The 20,365-nt window shown below is 39.9% G+C and overlaps 1 protein-coding gene across 8 annotated transcripts in view; it reads right to left on the reverse strand.

Moving 5' to 3' along the window:
• Nucleotides 1-20,365, reverse strand: part of kmt2ca (lysine (K)-specific methyltransferase 2Ca) — a 179,345-nt gene that overhangs the window by 124,648 nt on the left and 34,332 nt on the right. For all 8 annotated transcript variants that reach the window (XM_048606763.1, XM_048606774.1, XM_048606756.1 and 5 more), the window contains 7 exons: nucleotides 19,822-19,923; nucleotides 17,898-18,002; nucleotides 9,619-9,800; nucleotides 8,760-8,924; nucleotides 5,943-6,052; nucleotides 5,679-5,747; nucleotides 3,421-3,639 (listed from right to left, as the gene is read on the reverse strand). In XM_048606763.1, coding sequence (XP_048462720.1) covers nucleotides 3,421-3,639; nucleotides 5,679-5,747; nucleotides 5,943-6,052; nucleotides 8,760-8,924; nucleotides 9,619-9,800; nucleotides 17,898-18,002; nucleotides 19,822-19,923 — 952 coding nt within the window. The remainder of the gene's footprint in view (nucleotides 1-3,420; nucleotides 3,640-5,678; nucleotides 5,748-5,942; nucleotides 6,053-8,759; nucleotides 8,925-9,618; nucleotides 9,801-17,897; nucleotides 18,003-19,821; nucleotides 19,924-20,365) is intronic.

A 20,365-nucleotide genomic window follows, 5' to 3' on the forward strand; every position in this document is an offset into this window, starting at 1 on the left:
GAGAGCGAGAGCGAGAGCGAGAGCGAGAGCGAGAGCGAGAGCGAGAGGGAGAGAGAAAGGTTGAAGTTCACCAGTGGTTAGAGGAAAGTATGGAGTGAGGGAGAATGATAGAGGATGGCACAAAGTGGTTAAACAGGAGGGTGAAAGTGTTAAATTTTCAATGGTAGTGGATTTGGAGACAAACAGAAGTCACTGAGAATAGGGACTCAGAGAATAGGAACAATGGACAGAATAAACAAAGTACACTTATGCTATCAGCCCTCAACTCCATAAATGCTGCCTATTTCACCTGTAAAATAGTTCACCACCAGTTTAACTGTTTGGAATACGGGCCCGTTTTAAATAGCACTGTAGGGATATTTCCAAGCTCCTGCCTGACCTTTGGTTAAAAAGACATACTTGGCTGAAATTTGATACTCCAGTTGATGTAAAGCGCTAATTAGTATGTATCCAAGTGACTAATTTGGGAGAAGAGGTGGGACGAGGAGGGTGGAGGTGTAGGGAAGAGTAATGGAAAGGGGCAGGATGCTTGAATTATTTGCCTATAGACAGCCTGAAATTTCTGATCTTTGATAGTTTTGCATTTTATATGATTGTTGAATTATTCTGTCTACATGTAGATTATGTGGGAGAAACATGATTACATGACTGTTAAAGGCAGACAGAATTTTTCAAAGAGTAAAGCTAGCAATGCACTAACAACTAGATAATCTGTTTCAATCATGTTAGTTGAGATGCAACTATTGACCAGGGCACCAGTAAACAGTGTCCTGTTCTTCTTTGAAATAGTGTTAAAAGGAGGTTGGACTTGGACTTAACATCTCAAATAGATAGCACTAGTATTACTTGAACTGTCAGTTTAGATTTGCTTTCAAGGTAGGGGATATTTTTGGGATACAGGTATAAATTTTGAAGTGAAGCCTGAACTACAAGAGAGATTCAAATGCAGAGACGTTTAGAGTTTTAAAAAATAAACTTTCACCTTTCCACGTCATTGTTTAGCCTATTCACTGATTTAGACTTCTAACCACTTGAATATGTCTAAACTACACAGTAGAAATTATTCACATCAATGTATATATACAATTATCCTGCAAATAATTCTGTTCTTAAGAGGATAACGATTTGTGCAGGAAGTGACCAAGAAGCACAAAGTATATGTGAAAGTAGCTCTCTCCAGAATGATAAAGATTTTGCTGCTTTTCAACTTCATACTGTACTGAGTTTGGAAATTATGCTTAAGTTTTGGACCAAATTTAGATTTTGATAGGCTGATAACTACACTGAGAATCACAAAATTAATTTACTAGTTAAAAATTCGCAACAAATTGGATCCTAATTTTAGTTAGCCAAACTATTTGCATTTAAATTGGCTATGGTTTATCCTTCATTATAATTCTACTTTAAATATTACACACAATGAAAGAATAGATATACTGAAGCTTCAAAACGTAGATATTGAAGTTCAGAATATGTGCAGTGCTCAGGTGAAATGCAATTTTATAAGGCTGTGTTATGGGCAACACCACCGCCAGGTGCAGTCGAGAACATGCACACGCAGAAACACAGCTTTGCAATGTGTTGTTGTCCAACAATTAATTTCATTCAATTTTGCTTCAACTAAAGTTTTTTCTTAAAACAGTACATGTTGGTCCCAAGCCCAACAACATACAAAAGGTGCAACATATTTATGGGGGTAACTGTGAGGCTGGCTTAAATAGGTCTGTTCATATTTCCAGCTCTTAAAGATTGGTAAAGTTCCTCCCGAGTGAAACTTTACTTCTCTTAATTATAATGTGTGTCATCTAACATTTTAAAAGAACACAGAAATCATTTTCTCCTTGATCGTGAGATTGACTGTTTTTTGAAGTAAGCAACATGTTCTGCCCAGGAGGAATTAGGTGTCTGAGAGTGTTTGACTTGTGTTTTAGGTGCATCTTTATATGTGGAGATGGATCACATCAGCAACTTTTAATGGCAGTGGCCTATCAACTGCACTGGGAACCCATTCCGTATTTATAAACCTACAACTGGTTTAATAAGGCATTAAAGATTTAGAATTTAACCATATGGCAGATTTCAATTAGAATGTTTATAGATTTCTATTGGATATTAAAAATCAACAAGGATGCAATGTGAAATAGTAAAAATATTAAAAACTGGAAGAAAAACAGAGGGGGAAAAAACGACTTCTAAATGCAAGTAAAGAAAACCTGGATGTAGCAGCATTCAAATTAAATGGCCAACGAGTTTATGAAGCTGCAGTTGTTGGCACAACAGAAACCCTATTTTAATGCAGATAAAAGAAGCTCTGTTGTAAACCAAACATCTTACTTAACAAAAATAAAGTTTCCAAATTATCGGATAAATTAGAATGAATCCATTCATTAGGAATTAAACTATAGAGTTCAATGGGTTGTATAAACTCTGAAAAGCACCCTCTTTTCAGGACAATTCTGGTTTATTGGGGACTCTCTATGGGCACAATGAGCCTTGTATGCTTGGGAAGTTATTTATTTTTCATTCACTACTGTGCTCAAATTGAGGCCAGTCTGCCACACTATTTTTAAAAAGGTCTCAGTTCTGATCTACATTAATATCTGAAACCTCACCTAAAGAAACCACAAACTTATTTGTTGAGTTTCTTACAACTTTATGGACAATCTCAGCAACAAGTTTTAAAAGTGCTTGGGACCATGATGAGCAACAGCAGAGGAGTGCGACAGAAAAAGCAGAAGAGCAGAGCATGTGGAAGAAGGGAGCACAAAAGAAGAGTAAAGAAAACAAAAAGCAATTTAAACAAGAAGATAACTTGCATGGAAAAACAAATCTTGGCTACAAAGATAGCCAACAAAGAAAGCAATTAAATGATCCTGAAATTGAGCAATCTGATTTTGTGTGAAGTATTATAAAACAGCCCTCATTCCTAGAAGGCATAGGCATCTCAGATGAGGACCTGAATGACAGAACAAGCATTAACCAAATTAGGGCAACATTTTTTGTTTACTTATTTAATTATTCTTTTCTCTTAAATGTATGACTTGAATGCTTATGAAACACATAATAAAATGCAGCGTCAATTTGTCTGCTAGCAACAAAAGGAGACGACAAACTGTAATTTTCCTTCAATTGAAGTTTCTGCAAATGAGAATTAAGTAATTATACTCTGAAGAGTCAGAAGTAGAAATACTAAGTGGAAGAGCTAAAGCCATGATGGTGCAATAAAGCACAAGATTGAGATTTCAATACACTTGCCAGATAATTTATTACTTAACATGCATATGATATTGACACAAATGTTTTGAAGCATTTGCTCCACTGAGTTATCTTATTTGGGCAAGCATACACATAGTGCATATAATGTAAAGCCAGCAACTCTTTTTCCTTGTTTATTAAAAGGAATCAAACATAATATTGTACCTCTGCTTTCATCTAAATCTCCATCCATGTCCCTCGATTGTTCAGACTGAGGATCAGGTGGAGTTTGTAAAACAGCAACACTGTTCTGGTTTATGATCTTTAGCTTCAACTTTGGCTTGGGTCGCTTCCGACGTGGAGGAGCAATACTGAGACTTTGGAGCTGTGACATACCAACTTCAGTCAGACAGACACCATCCCGTGTATATGTCCTCATCGGTTCTGATTAGACGAAAAGTGTAGGTTTACAGACTGAAATGTAAAGAACCTTTCTGCGCCAATTAAATGGTAATTTTTTATTGGTCCAGTTCTAAAATATTCAATTCTATCTGGTTCACTATTGACTTTTAGGGAGGAAAATTTGCCATGCTTCCCTGGTCCGGCTTGTATGTGATTCCAGACACACAGACCATCTGTTTCGCCTCCGCCAAAGGTCCCCAGCATCACAGACAGCAGTCTTCAGTCAGTTTAATTCACTCCACATGATATCAAGAAATGGTTAATGGCAAAAGAAACTGCAAAGGATGTGGGCCCTGACAACAGTACTGAAAACCTGTAGTCCAGAACTTGTCACACCCCTAACTCATCTGCTCCAGGACAGCTACATACTGGTATCTATCTGTTAATGTGGAAAATTGTACAGAAAACATAGGACAAATTCAACCTGGCCAATTACCAGTCAACACTCTATCATTAGTAAAGCAATGAATGGAATCATCAACAGTGCGATCAATCAGCACTTGCTCAGCAATAACCTGCTCATTGAGAGCCCACCATAGTCCCTCAGCTCCCGATTTCATTACAGCCTTGGTTCAAAAGTGGACAAAAAGAGCTGAATTCTAGAGGGGGAAATGTGAGCGACCGCCCTTGATATTAAGGCTGCATTTATCCAAATGTGGCATCAAGAAGATCTAGCAAAACTGCAGTCTATGGGAACTAGGGGTTGGTGGGGGAGGGAGGAAACAGACAGGAGGGAGGAGGCTTGGAGTCATACCAAGTTCAAGAAAATAATTGGAGGTTACTGTGGTCATTCGAGGTTAGCCATCTCAGCTCCAGGACATCTCTCTAGGAGTTCCTCAGGGTAGTGTCCAAGACTTCAACATTTTTAGGTGCTCCATCAATAACTTTCTTTCTATCAAAGTCAGAAGTGGCATGCTTGCTCAGAATTACATAATGTTCAGCAATATTGGCAACTCCTCAGATACTGTTGGAATCCATGCCCAAATGTCAGATGTGGACAATATCCAGGCTTGGACTGACAAGTGGCATGTAACATTTATGGTGCACAAGTGCCAGGTAATGAACATCTCCAATATAGAGACAATATAACCATCCAGTTAACATTTACTGCCATTACGTCGTAGAATACCCCACAATCAACATCCTGATCTTACCACTGACCAGAAACTGAACTGGACTATAAATAGATTGGCTACAAGAGCAGGTCAGAGGCTTGAAGTCCAGGAATGATCAACTCATTGCTGAACTCCCCAAAGCTTGTCCACTGTCCACAAGGCGCAAGTCAGGAGAGTGATGGAAGACTAGCCACCTGTCTGGACGACTGCAGCTCCAACAATGCTGAAGCTGAATACCATTAAGAACATAACACTGTTTAATTGGCACCATATTCACAAACATTCATCACTGATGCTCAATCGAAGCAGTGTGAACCACTCTAGATGGACTGCAGAAATTCACCAAAGTTCCTTAGATAGCACCTTCCAAACACACAACCAATACCATCTAGAAGGGAGCAGCAGGTAAACAGGAACACCACCTCCTTCAAATTTCCTTCCAAGCCACTCAGCATCCCGAGCTGGAATTATATCACCGTTCCTTCACCGTCGCTAGGTCAAAATCCTGGAATTCTCTCCCTAATGGCATTGAGGGTCTACCACAGCACATGTCAGCAGCATTTCAAGAAGGTAGCTCATTACTACCTTGCCGACAGCAACTAGAATTGACAATAAATGTTACCCTCGTCAGCTAAGCCCACATCCCATGAATAAATAAAAATTGTCCAAGATGATAGCTATAAAAGGTGGCACTTGCTAATGTCAACTAAAAATGAATGGTATTGATACAACATTCCATTGCCAAGTGCCAGCCAACATTCACTGCATTTTGTTTTGATAAAGCACAATATATTGCTGACATCTCCTGAATGAAGCGCACTAGCACTGCCCCGACAGAAAGGTAGAAAATTGGAAGGGGAATTAAGGTACAGATCAAAGATTTGAAGACCAGATCTGGCCATTTACCTGGTTCTTTTGTCTTTACAATAAATTGAGGTGTTACCAAAGATAACTCAGTCTCTTCTGAGGTAGTCACTGAGGTGAAAAAAATTAGAAACCTGTTAGTATATTTGAATCTTCAGCAGTTAACTGTTTAAATTTAACTGCAATCACCAGATAGCTGTTAAACACGATCATGTTTTTGTTTATAAAAGACCTAATTCATCCAAATTACAGGTCACCTTTTTAAGGCTTTGTTTTAAAAGATATTCTGGGCAAATTGGCTACTACCTGGAGTTGTCATTGCATATTGTCTGCACGTGAAACAGTCATAGCCATTATCTGCTGCAGTCTCTACTTCATCTTCTGTGTTCAGGTTCTGGCATATAGCATGAATCCACCTGAGAAAATAAAGATGTTTACAAATTATACATTAAAATAAACATCGTATTAGACATTGAAATTGTACAACAGGCATTAACATGTAAATATCCAAAGGGATGTGCGCAGGCAGGAAAGGACACAAATAGGAATCATCCACATTTAAACTCATGCCACCTCCCTCCTGCTGATCCACTATTTCTATCATAATTTGACTCAATAGTTAACTTTTCAGGTTGGTCCCTTCCAAAAAAAAAGTCACTATCAAGCACAAACAGCGGTTGAACTTGTTCACACAGTTCGATCAGATTTATGGGGCAAAACCAAGCCATTATCCCAGTGATCTTTGCTGATTTCAGTGTTCCACCCAAGTCTACTTCTACCTTTCTTCACACTACATGCTTCCACCACTTCTCATTAGTGAACTAAAGAAGGAATTGTATCTATTTTTCCTGTCAAAACCTTTCATAATTTCACAGAACTCTAAGTTTTGCACACACACCTTAGCTTCTGTATTCCCCCCCACCCCCAACAGAAACAGAGACTCAAGTATGTCAAATCCTTTCATATTATGTATAACCACTGTTTCCGTTACAATCCTTGTAAATCTTTTGTGCACGGTATCACTAAATTCTTTCCACAATTTAACAAACAGTACCTTAACACAACTCTTTCTCTGATAGATCGATGATATCATCAGTGCTGCTTCCCTCTCTCATCCAAAAATGGAAAAGTTAATTGATTTCACTTCCAATTTCCACTCTGCCCTTACTTTCACCCGGTCTATCTTGGATTCCTCCCTTCCCTTCCTCGACATCTCTGTTTCCATTTCTGGGGACAGACTGGCCACGAATATCCACTATAAACAACTGACTCCCACAGCTACCTGGACTATACATCCTCACGCCCTGGCTCCTACAAAGAGACTCCATTCCATTCTCTCAGTTCTTTCATCTCCGTCGTATATGTTCAGATGAGGCCAACTTCGACAAGGGAGACTCTGAAATGTCCACTTTCTTCCTCAATCGAGGATTCCCCAGCACCATTGTCGACAGGCCCTCAACTGGGTCCGACCCATCTCCTGTGTTTCCGCCCTCACCCCTCCCGTAACAGTGATAGGGTTCCCCTTGTCCTCACCTACCATCCACATCCAGAAGATCATCAGACGTCATTCCCGTCAACTCCAGCCAGATGCCACCACCAGATACTCACTCCCCTCTCCTCCCTTGTCCACCTTTCTACAACCAGTGAAGGTGCAACACCTGGCCATTTACCTCCTCCCTCCCCACTATCCAAGGGCCCAAACATACCTTCCACGTGAAGCAACACTTCAGTGGCACTTCCCAGAATTTAGTCTACTGCATTTGCTCTGCACAATGCGGTCTCCTCTACATTGGGGAAATGAAGCATAGACTGGGTGACCACTTTGCAGAACATCTATGTTCAGCTCGCCAAAAAGACCCTGAGCTACCTGTTACCTGCCACTTTAACACACCACCCTGTTCCCTGGCCAAGATCTCTGTCTCTGGCTTGCTGCAGTGTTCCAGCAAAGCTCAGCATAAGCTGGAAGAACAACTCCTCATTTTCCATTTGGGACCCTGCAACCCTCCAGACTCAATATGGAGTTCAATAATTTTAGGGCCTAAATTCTCCCATGTCCTAGCCCCCTACCCCACACAACATACCTGGTTATCATATAGTCACTAACACTCCCCATTAACAACTATTCATCCTCGTAGCCAAATCGTTATCAACTCCCTTCTCTATCCAACTGCTGTTTTCTCTCTTCGGGTCTATCCCATCCATTTACTCGCTACCCCATCCCCCTCCCTGTTTTCTGCATATAAACCTATGTTTTCCCAGCTACCATCAGTTCTGAGGAAGGGTCACTGGACTCAAAACGTTAACTGATTATTTCTTCACAGATGCTGCCAGACCTGCTGAGCTTTTCCAGCAACTTCTGTTTTTGTTCCTGATTTATAGCGTCCGCAGTTCTTTCAGTTTTTATACAAGTTTCAGTGATTGGTGCATTTGTATTCGGAGATCCCTTTATTCCTCTACCCTGTCTATAACTGACATCCCTATTCTCTCTACCCAAGTATATTATCTCAAAATTGTCTGACTTGAACTTCAATTTATTAATACGACTTTATCTTTCATTGCAGATATTGTCAGTCATAAAAGCTTGGGTCTAGTCAAACCCCACTGTTCTTAATGGATATTCATAAGTAATTTAACCACAATAACTAAGTCAAATTAATTTTTTTAAAGTCAATGCTGGAATGAAAGGCCAGTCAATATATGACTAAAGACAGTATGATATTTGTTGAAATGTTAACACCTCCGAAATGCGGATTCTTGCCCTTTCCTTTGTAAACATACTGATTGATGAGCTGTATGTATATTTCTCAAATATTCTGTCTTTTAGATTTCCAGCAATTGCAGCTTTCCCTTCTTTTTCTCCTACATTCTATCACTTTCACAAAAATATTCAATATCAGATGATTAAGAAATGTCAAAACACTTTTCAATTGGCAAGTGCCCAAATGCCTTATTCAATTCATACTAAGATACAGACATACATATTATACGCTAGTTTTCTTACAGCATTCTTTATTAATGTTGCATGTAATTTCTGATGTATGAAATTAAGTTATGCACTCATTATAATTCTCAGTCTTCCACCTCATACAGTCCATATGCTAGGAATATAATGAATGCACCCACCTGTCACATTGCCGACATTGTATAATAAGCTCCTCCTCTTTGTAATTCTTGTTGCAGACTGGGCAGACAGTCAAGCTGGCACAAGGAGCACATTGTGTATAATTGTTCTGCCATTCACACTTGAAACCAGGTGAGGTTGCTCCACACTGTACACAAGAAACACACCTACAGAACGAAGAGAAGGCAGTTTGCAACACAAGTGTAGCTTGACCTCAACAGATTTACCTTGAAGAATCTTGCAGTGCTTCCATGATTAAGGACCGAACAATGAACATTAAAGAGGCTAAATCTCTCATTTATTCTGCATGGAAGAGAATCATATTTTAAAGAAGGGACACTAAATTCTTAAGAACGACTGCTACTTCATATTTGAAAAATGGTTTAAGTGAGAATATTCAAACATTTTAAAGTCAACTGCCATATAAACAACATCCAACCAACTCCACTGGAGTATAATCACGAAAGAACATTGACTATTAAATCAATACAGTTTCACATATTAATGTTAACAGCTAGAAAATATACACAACACTGTTTATAGACTAATTGAGAGGCTGACCAAAGCTAACCGGCTATCTTGTTGCTCAGGTTATTATACAAGTGTATTTTTAGAATATGAATCGTATTGCTTTCTTGATGAATCCTTTGATTTTCCCTGCTGCTGCCCTGATTGACAAACACAACCTTCACCTTATTAACAGCATATTTTCAATTATATGCCAATTAGAAATGTCTCAGCTGAGATACGCAGGATATTTTTTCAAAGAAGCAATTAATTACCTTTTTGTGTTATTGCTTCTGTACGCATCGACTTCAACTGTACTTGTGCTAAAATAATAATCTTACCCAGTAAACTTACCATCTGCATTTCCAGCCACCTTTAGGAACTGTCTGCAAAGGTGGATCCAGGCAATAGGTATGATAGCTGATGTCACAATCATCACAGAGAAGTAAACGACCTGGATCAGAGGCCTTCCCACAGGATTCGCACACTGTACACTCCAGGCATCGCCAGCCTTTACTTAGTACCACTTTGGTGATCTGTCCAGGAGAAAGCAAAATTGTCTCAATGCTTATCCTCCACATCAATTTTATGGGCAGTCGACATCTTAAATCTCTTGACCAACAGAATTAAAGGTGCAGGCGGCTCATGGGCACATGCAGTCATTCATAGAGTGGCTATCCATGGATTGCAAACAGCAATTTAAGAACATTTCTATACTACGTATAGCAGAACATATTAGCACGCAAGACGAAAACAGTTCCTCTATCTAGCAGTTAAAGCTAACAATTGGTTGACCTAATTGACAAAATCAGAACAACAGTTATGTTCATAAAAATTCTCTACACATAGAATACTGTCGAAGATAACTTTAAATGTTCTAATTAAATAAATAGGAGAAACATATTTGACAGTAAACCAGAGATATGATATGGTCACACTGAATGTATTGTGTTTGGAAACTGTTTCAGTACTTCAATATCCCACTCGTGTGGCACTAAATAACCCAAGTTCAATCTCTGATTTGCAAGAGACAGTTAATCTTAACCAGGACAGCAACAGAATCAGTGCAACTGAACTGTGCATCCTTAAATTGTCAAAGACTGTCGAATTATGCTTTGGCACAAGTTATCACTGTCAGAAGAGGAAGAGAAACAAAGAAAGCCAAGAGAAAAGCCGGGATCTTTCGGTTACTTGATTACTGAACACTAAATTAAACATGTTTTATGATCTTAATTTTAAATATGCTTTAGTCACGTAGAGTCATGCAGCATGGAAACAGACCCTTTGGTCCAACTAGCCCACGCTGATGCTGATTCCAAACTACACTAGTCCCATCTGCCTGCATTTTGCCCACATCAATCCAAACCTTTCCTATTCATGTACTTATCCAAATGTCTTTTAAACATTGCAACTGTATCTGCATCCACACTTCCTCTGGCTGTTCATTCCACACACAAACCACTCCGTGTAAAAAAAGTTGCCCCTCATGTTCTTTTTAAAACGCTCTTCTCTCACCTTAAAAATATGACCCCTATTTTTGAATTCCCCCATCCTTGGAAAAACACCTTGGCTATTCACCTTGTCCATGCCCCTCATGACTTTCTCAACCTCAATAAGGTCACTCCACAGCCTTCTCCGCTCCAGTGAAAAAGTGCCAGCCTATTCTAAAACCAACAACTCCTGCCACGACCCCCTCCACCCCATTTCCAGCACATTCCTGCTAAATCTTTTCTGAACCGTCGCCAATTTAATATTATCCTTCCTACAGCAGGGCGACCAAATTGCACACTGTACTCCAGAAGAGGCCTCACCAATGTCAAGAACATAAGGCCTCTGAACTCTCGACAGTTTTGAAAGCCTCTCACTTATCAGTCATCCCTTTACCTGCAAGCAGTCTACTCCTAATCAACTTTTGAAAATTCTTGTTTCATGCCATTAAAATTTGCCTTATTCCAATTAAGAACTTTACCTTTTATCCTTTTCCATAACTATTTTAAAACTAATAGAATTATGATCCCTAATCTCAAAGTGTTCCCCTACTAATACTTCAGTCACTTGCCCTGCCTTATTTCCCAAGAATAAGTCAAGTTTTGCTCCTTTTCTAATTGTACATTTATATATTGATGAAGAAAATTTTCTAACACACCTAAATTCCTCACCATCCAAACCTTTAACACTATGGCAGCCCCAGTCAATGTTTGGAAAATTAAAATCCCCTACTATCCTTACATATATCTGAGATCTCTTTAAATATGTGCTCCCCAATTTCCCTCTGACTATTGAGGGACTAGTTGGACCAAAGGGTCTGTTTCCATGCTGCATGACTCTACGTGACTAAAGCATATTTAAAATTAAGATCATAAAACATGTTTAATGTCCCATCAAGTCGATCATACCTTTCTTACTTCTAATTTCTAGCCATATAATATCACTGGATGATCCCTCAGAAATATCCTCTCTAATTACATAGCAATGTTTTCCTTAATCAAAAATGCTACTCCCCTCCTCGCTTGCCTCCCTTTTTATCCTTCTATTGCATCTAAAACGCAGAACATTGAGCTGCTAGTCCTGTCCTTCCCTTAACCAAGCTTCTGTAATAGCTATGATATCCCAGCCCCATGCTCCCATTTATGACCCGAGTTCATCAACCTCACCTGTAAGACCCTTGCATTGAAATAAATGCAGTTTAATTCTTCAAAGTTACCTCGTTCTCAGACTTGTTACTGTCTGTGTTTTCTAACTAAATTACTCTTATTCTGTTCAGAACCATCCTCATCTGTCTTTCTACTTTTACTGCGACTTAGGATCCCCTCACTCTCCCCTCTACGAGTTTAATGCAACTAGCATATCACCCCACCAGGAAATTGGTCCTTTCCAGTTCAGGTGAAACCAACTCCTTTTGGACAGGTTTTTCTGTCCCAGAAGAGATGCCAATGATCCATAAATCTAAATCCTTGCACATTGCACCATCTCTTCAGCCATTGATTTATCTGCCCTATCTTTTTATTCCTACTCTCATTAGTAGCCATGACGTGGACTGGAGTGGACAAAGTCAAAAGTCACACGAAACCAGGTTGTCCAACAGGTTTATTTGAAATCACAAGCTTTCGGAGCGCTGCTCCTTTGTTAGGTGAAGTCACTTCACGTGACAAAGGAGCAGCACCCCGAAAGCTTGTGACTTCAAGTAAACCTGTTGGACTATAACCTGCTGTCATGGGGCTTCTGACCTAGTCTCATTAGAACGTGGCACTAGGAATAAGCCAGAGATTACTATCTTTGAGGTCTATTTTTTAGCCTTCAATCTAATCCCTTATATTCATTCTGCAAAGCCTTAACCCTTTCCCTAACTATGTCATTCCTACTAATGTGTACAACAACTTCCGGCTTCTCTCTCTCTACTTTGACAATATGTTTCAACCATTTTGAGACATCCTTAACCCTGGCACCAGGAAGGGAACGTATTATCCTAGATTCACATACTCGGCTGCAGAAATCTCCTGTGTAAAAGCAAATAGGCTAATTGTACAGTAAAGTTGCAAAACTATACCAGGCTATAGGGCTGCTTTCTCATGAGAGACACGATTTGTGGTAGTTTAACCTGAGGGCTACCATGCCTCAGGCAAGGGAGGGGTTGAGAAAGTATATCCTTCGTGGTGACCTCAGCCAGTGTAGGAATTGAACCCTTGCTGGTATCATTTTGCACTGCAAAATTATGCATTATCTTTAAAGCTAACAAAATTATAAAGGATAGAGTTGAACATACAATATGTGTGCCTCATTAAAGGTATACCTTGTACTTAACTCTGCATTGACAATATACTGCAATGACTCTGATTTAAGTTGAATTTACAAGACCAGATTTTTTTTTTTTTTTTAGGAAAAGGGTTAACTGGCTAACATTTGTACTGAGGTCTAGCTGAAGGACTCAAAGCTGTTAGCATGTCATTTTTGAACAGCAGAGCCCCTTCCTTCCATTTCTTTACACATACGTGCCAAAACACCTAACATAGCTCTCAAAGTAATTGAGGAAGCAGTGCCAATGCAAGTCGTTTGTTTCTTCTCTTTGTTTTTATTAAGGAGGTTCCCGACCTCCTGCAGACTCTTGTGACATTGGCGGAATCTGTGGTTTCAGTGCTGCTTAGGGACTGGGTAAAGAAATGGAAGGAAAGGAAGGGCAGGGCTCTGCTGTTCAAAAATGACATGCTAACAGCTTTGAGTCCTTCAACTAGACCTCAGTGCAGAAAGATTGCATTGTGTTGATATCTGCAAGGATTCCACTGACAAGGAAGATATGGCCATCCATTTATGTGAAGTTGTCTGTCGAAGATGGTCCCTGCATCCAGTTTCCATGTGCAGTGTTTATTAGTCCTCTCCATCCTGTTAATTTCCGTTCTCAAAAATGCAAAAATCAGTCTATATTCTTCTCATCTTAACTGGCAATTCAGCACAAGAGGAAATTTGCGAAGTGTAACTTTAATTAATAATTGGAGGCTTTTGCTATCATTGTAGAGATTTGGAGCTGAACTAATATACCTTTGATCTCTAAAAAAGCACCAACTTTTATGTGAAGTATATGTAAATCTGCGGGTTTCTTTAGGTCAAAAACCTCAGCAACAGCTTTTACACAATATCAACTTTTATATGCACTTTGTAAAAGGTATATTCTGCAAGGTGATATCAGAGGTCCAATGAAGACACTTCAGCACTTCCAACCATGATAATAACGGAATGATGAATCACCACAGGTTATTAATAACTGGTGCTTTGGAAAAGAAGAATTTTATCCAGAAGTCTTCATGCCTGTTGATTTTGTCACCTACAGGTTGGAATGAGTGTTGCTGACCAAGTTGCAAGTATGTACAATTACTGACATAGATTAGTTTAAGAATTCTTAGATGTCTGAAGAGAAAAATAGTTTTGAAGCTGGATTGCACTTGAATTGCTAAATCAGAAATTAAAGACAGGTTTGGAATTTAAGTGACCTACAGAACTAGAGAACTTATATTGAAGGAGGCCATTCAGCTTAATCTCTCTGCTGGCTCTTTAAAAGAACTGTCAAAAATAAGTACCACTGCCTTCCTCTCTTCCTTTGCCCTATAATCCTCCTGTATCATTCCTGTATGCAAATTCCACTCCTTCCAGGAATAATATTTTCATAAGACGCGCTTAAAGAAAGAGCACATAGTCAAATTATAGTAATTAATGTTGCATATATTGACTGTGTAAGAGCAGAAGCTGAACATATTTATCCAATAATTTCACTACACTGGTCTGTGTGCAATATTGAAGACAATTACATGGGGCATACAATGGATGGGTGTCTTTTACGGACAAGGCTGGTTTGAATAATTTCTCCTCTTTCCACAGATAGTGATTCATAATTTGTTTCAACAGCGGGCAACAGGTCTGATTTTATTTTCTCTCCATCTGTTACTCAGGTATTACGGTCTCAATGCAAGTAGCAAACATCAAATGTTGATCACAAACTAAAAGTATACTTCCTGATAAGGGACTATTTCTTCACCTCAATTACGAAGGACACGTATGGACAGTGAGAGTATAGGAGAAATTAAGATGCAAGTTTCTGAATATGTACTTAGTCCAAATATATGGATCACTCTTTGGACTTGAAGTGTAGGATCTGGAAAGTTAGGACTTAACTCTTTGGAAAAGTGAAGGTTGAAATGCAACCTAAGAGGTTTTCAAGAAAAATGATTATGACAGACTCAACAGACATTTTCTCCAGCAAATGGCTTGTTACTTGGAGATCATAGACTCAGAAACTTGGCAAAAAGGTAAATTACAAGAAACTGTTTCAGAGTTGAGATTTTCCTGTTTAATTCATTCAAAGAATTTAGTCACCACTGGCCCATCCCCAACTGTCCTTCAGAAGTGAGTCACCTTCCTGAGATGCTGGCACCCATGTGGTGGAGGCATTTTATTTACACTTTGGGATATTGGTTCAGTTGAACTGTGTGGTTTGGCAGGATACTTTGGAGTAAAGAGGGAGTCACATTTATTGTTGGTCCAAAGTCCGGGGTCATGCACAAACAGACATTAGTGACCGAGATTAGTTTTTAACGACAAGTTGTCATCACAACTGACACAAGCTTTAGAATTCTAGATTTATTAATTTAACTGAATTTGAATTTCCAGCTGCTGTGATGGGGTTTCAACTTGCATCACCAGAATCTCACTTCAGCCTCTGCACTGTCAGTAACATAATCACAACGTACAAGTGCAGTAATTTAAACTGAGAAGCATGGGGACTTGGAACATTTGGTTTTTTATTCTCTCATGGAATGTGGTTGCCCCTGGTTGGGCCACCGTTTATTGCCTTAATTGCCCTTGAGAAGGCTGTTGTGAGCTGCCTTCTTGAACTGCTGCAGTCCACGTGCTGTAGGCTGACGCATAATGAGGAAAATCCAAGATTTTGACTCAGTGTCAGTGAAGGAATGACAATATATTTCCAAGTCAGGATTTGGAGTGGTTTGGAAAGGAACTTGTTGATAGCGGTGTTCCCATGTAACTGCAGCCCTTGTGCTTCTAAATGGAAGTGGGAGGGAGTTTGGAAGATGCCATCTCAGGTTCTTTGGCAAACATCCGCAGTGCACCTTTTAATAGTACACATTGCTGCTACCGGATGTTGGTGCACATGCACTTCCCAGAATCTAGTCTGCTGCATTCGCTGCTCACAACGTGGTCTCCTCTACACTGGGGAAACAAATCGTAGACTGGGTGACCGCTTCATGGAACATCTACGTTCTGCTCGCCAAAGAGACCCGGAGCTTCCAGCTGCCTGCCGCTTCAACCCACCACCCTGTTCCCTGGCCAACATCTGTGTCTCTGGCTTGCTGGAGTGTTCCAGCAAAGCCCAATGCAAGCTGAAGGAACAACACCTCATTTCCACTTGGGGACCCTACAGCCCTCAGGACTCAATATCGAGTTCAATAATTTTAGGGCCTGAACTCTCCCATGTCCCAGCCCTCTACCCCACACACCAGGCCTTGTTACCACATAGCCTGCCATTACACATCCCCTGTTCTTAGTCATTAAGAGTCCCCATTAACAACTATTCACCCTCCCAGCCTGATCATTGGCAACTCCTTTGTCTGCCCCAACTGTCTCTCTCTCTTTTGGGCTCTATCCTATTGTTCACTCCCTACCCCACCCACCTCCCTATTTTCTGCGTATAAACTGATGTTTTCCCAGCCACCATCAGTTCTGAGGAATGGTCACCAGACCCGAAACGTTAACTCTGTTTTTTCCTTCACAGATGCTGCCAGACCTACTGGGCTTTTCCAGCAACTTTGTTTTTGGTCCTACATGGAGTGGATGCTTGTGGATGTGATGTGAACCACTGGGCTGCCTCATCTTGGATGGTGTCAAGCTTCTTGAGTATTGCTGAAGCTGCACTTATCAGGCAACTGAGATGTATTCTATGCTGACTTGCACCTTGGTAGTTGGTGGACTGGCTTTGGGGAGCCCAATGAGTTACTTGCTGCAGAGACTTGAGCTTCTGATCTGCTCTTGTAGCCGCTGGATTTATCTGGCAAGACCAGTTGAGTTTCTGGACAATAGTAAGCCCCAGTCTACTGATAGTAGGGAAACTTATTGGTGGTAACTCTATGGAATGTCAAGGGGTGGTGGTTAGATTGTCTTTTATTGGAAATGGTCATTGCCTGGCACTTGTGTGGTGCGAATGTTTTTTGCCACTTTTCAGCTTATGCCCAGATATTGTCCAGATCTTGTTTCATTGGAACAAGGACTGCTTTAGTATCTACGGAGTTGCCAATGGTGCTGAACATTGAGCAGTCATCGATAAATTTCCCTAATTCTGACCTTGTAATGGATGGAAGGAAGGTCATTGAAGAAGCAGCTGAAGATGGTTGGGCCAATCTCTTGCAGAGATTCCTGGAGCTGAGGTGACTGACCTCCAACAACCAAAACCATTTCCAGTTGGGACTCCAACTCCACACTCCAGGAGAATTTGCTCCAATTCCCACTAATACCAGTTTGCCAGGGCTCCTTGATGCCACACTCAATCAAACGTAGCCTCAATGTCAAAGGCTGTCACTCAACTCACCTCTGAAATTCAGCACTTGTGTCCATGCTTGAAATAAAGCTGTAGTGAAGTCACGAGCTCAATGGCCTTGGCGGAACCCAAACTGGGTGTCAGTGCTGCTTGAAAGCACTGTTGATGACACCTTCCATCACTATGATAATTGCATGTTGATTGATGTAGCAGTAATTGGCTGGGTTGGATTTGTCCTGCTTTTTGCGATCAGGACATATTTTGGCAATTTTTCCACATTGTTGAGTAATTGCCAGTGTTGTAGCTATACTGGCAGAGCTTGGTTAAGTGTGTGGCAAGTTCTGGAGCACACATCTTCAGTATTATTGCCAGAATATAGGCAGAGCTCACTGCCTTTGCAGTATCCAGTGCAATCTTTAACCATTTCTTGATATCAAATGGAGTATCTGGTAGAGGCTGGTATCTGTGATGCTGGGGACCACTGGAGGAGGCCAAGTTGGATCATCCACACAGCACTTCTAGCTGAAGATTTTTGCGAATGTTTCAGCCCTATATTTACAATCTATGATCCATCTTCTGAAGTAAAAGTAACTCTTACCTTAATACTGACACAGTAGGGATGATAACACTGGCCGCACTGAGAGCAAACAAGTAGTCGGCCTTCTGAACCTTTCCCAAAGCTTCCACAAACAACACACATATCCTGAAAGTAAATTAATCAACAGGTCAAACAACGCCCATTTATTCTTCCTTTAGGACAGGAAACAATCAAATAAAACCTGTATTTTCAATTTATTCAGAGGATTTAAAAGACTAAAATGTCGTGATGGCGGTTAAGTGATCGATAACCTTCATATCCTCCTGCTCCTTGACAGCTTTGAAATGTCTCAAAAACCAATCCTCTTGACTAGAGAATTACCCCCTCCTAATCACCCAGCAGCACAGCATCTTGTTCCCTAATTTATCTCAAATATTTATTTAGAATTTTATCTTTCATTTAGGGTGCTTTACAAGTGTAAACTGATAAATGCTACAAATAAATGCTCTCTGTTTTATTAGTGATTATAATCAATTCTTCCATGTTGCAGAGTTAAGTCAAACTTGAGCTTCTGCTATTTTTACCCAGTGTTTAATGATCCTAGTCTTTATTTCAATGTTCTTATCATGAAGACATAGGTTTACGGTTACCAAATAAACTGTATTCCATTTTTGTCACAGGCAAAACTGAATTTTTTTTAAAATTGAGGATAGTACTTTGTAGTCTGGCTTCCACTAAAAATATAAACTATGGCCATGTTACATAAAAACCAAAGAGAATGTAAAATATTCATTCAAAACTGTTATATCAAATGGTATTTTAATTAATCATAGCTTGATTTTCACACTGCCGAAATTAGAGATAAGACCAAAATAAGCAGGGAGTGCGAGAAGGCCATTCTGTCCTTTGAACATCTTATTGATCCAGTATTCAATAAGAACTTGGCTGAACATCTACTTAAACCTCACCTCCCTGAACTATTCCTGTATTCTGACTCCTTCAGCAGACATAAAAATCTACTGACCTATACATGGTCCTAAAAAAAAATAACGATGAGCAACCACAGCTTTGAGACAAAGAATTCCAAAAAATTAAAGCTATTTTGAGTGAAAAATAATTTTACTTCCCAATCCGAAATGGTTGGCCCCCCGGTTTGTAATGTGAACATTAGTTATAGACTCCCCAGCCAGGAAAAGCATCCTTTCAGCATTAATCCTGTCAACTCTCTAGGCACTATGTATGCCTGCAGCTTATAGTCTAGGACACATAGCCGTGCTTAATCTCTCCTCAGAGGACAATCTGAACTTGGGAACCAAGCAAGTGAATCTTCGTTGGTCCCCCTCTATGGCAAGTATATCCATTCTTAGGTAAGATGATTAAACTCTACTGAACATTCTCTTACTTTAGAAAATGTTCACCTTTTATTTTTTCCTTCTAAAGTAGATAACATCATTTTTCCACGTTATAAATCTGCCATGTCCTTGCCCACTCACTCAAATTGACATTTTGCAGCTTGTTTGCCTCCTCCTCACACTTACTGTCAATTTCGCACCAGTAGCTAACTTGAATATATTAAATTCTGTTGCCTCATCTCAGGCACTGATCATAGACTGTCAATAACCAAAGCCAAAGCACATATCCTTTCAGTACCCTCAGTCTCATAGCCTGCCACCCAAAAGTTGACCGTTTAGCCTTAGTCTGTTAAGAACATAGAACAGTACAGCATAGTACAGGCCCTTCGGCCCACGATGTTGCACCGACCTATTATCCTCCTAAGATCAATCTACCCTGCATACCCTACATTTTACTATCCTCCATGTGCCTATCCAAGAGTCGCTTAAAAGTCTAACAAATCCTCAATCCATGAACAGATTACCCCAAGTCCCAGATGTCCTAATTTTAAAGGCAATGTTGTAGACTACTTTGGGTAGATAGGTTTCTGCTACTCCAATGATTTATTATTTAAACTGAGGACATTCCTTACCTGTTTCAAAGTAAATTTGTCACTTGTAGAGAATAAAACAACGGTGTTATGCATCGAGTTTTCATCCTCATCCTTATTGACCATCATTTCCATAGCACCAACCTGCAATGGAAAGTGCACAATTATAACAGGTTATCTTTCCTGACTTAAAAAAAGAAATCATATCCTTCTTTAAAACATATCAAAGGGAAAAGCACCCAGTGACCTTTCTTAGCATGGGGTTACTCCGATACGTGCTTCGGACGTTAGGGTAAATTACTGCTTTATTTGATCTTTAAACATGTTGAATATTTATATATCAATAGGACTGCCAAGATCCCTTGCTACAGCAAGTTCTGGAAACTCCTCTTGCAATGACTCTTAAGGAAATCATCCCATCAGCTGGTAATCCAACTTTCTGTTGCATTATAACCTCAATTGAGTGGAAGTCCAATGTCATGCTGGAACATTCCTGATCTGCAAGGCTCACTGTACCCCGACCCTTAGTAGTAACTTCTTTGATTATTCACTTGTGGAATGTCAGCATCGTTGGTTGACCAGTATT

Source organism: Rhincodon typus, chromosome 2 (assembly GCF_021869965.1).
Source record: "Rhincodon typus isolate 14 chromosome 2, sRhiTyp1.1, whole genome shotgun sequence".
Classification (NCBI taxonomy): domain Eukaryota; kingdom Metazoa; phylum Chordata; class Chondrichthyes; order Orectolobiformes; family Rhincodontidae; genus Rhincodon; species Rhincodon typus.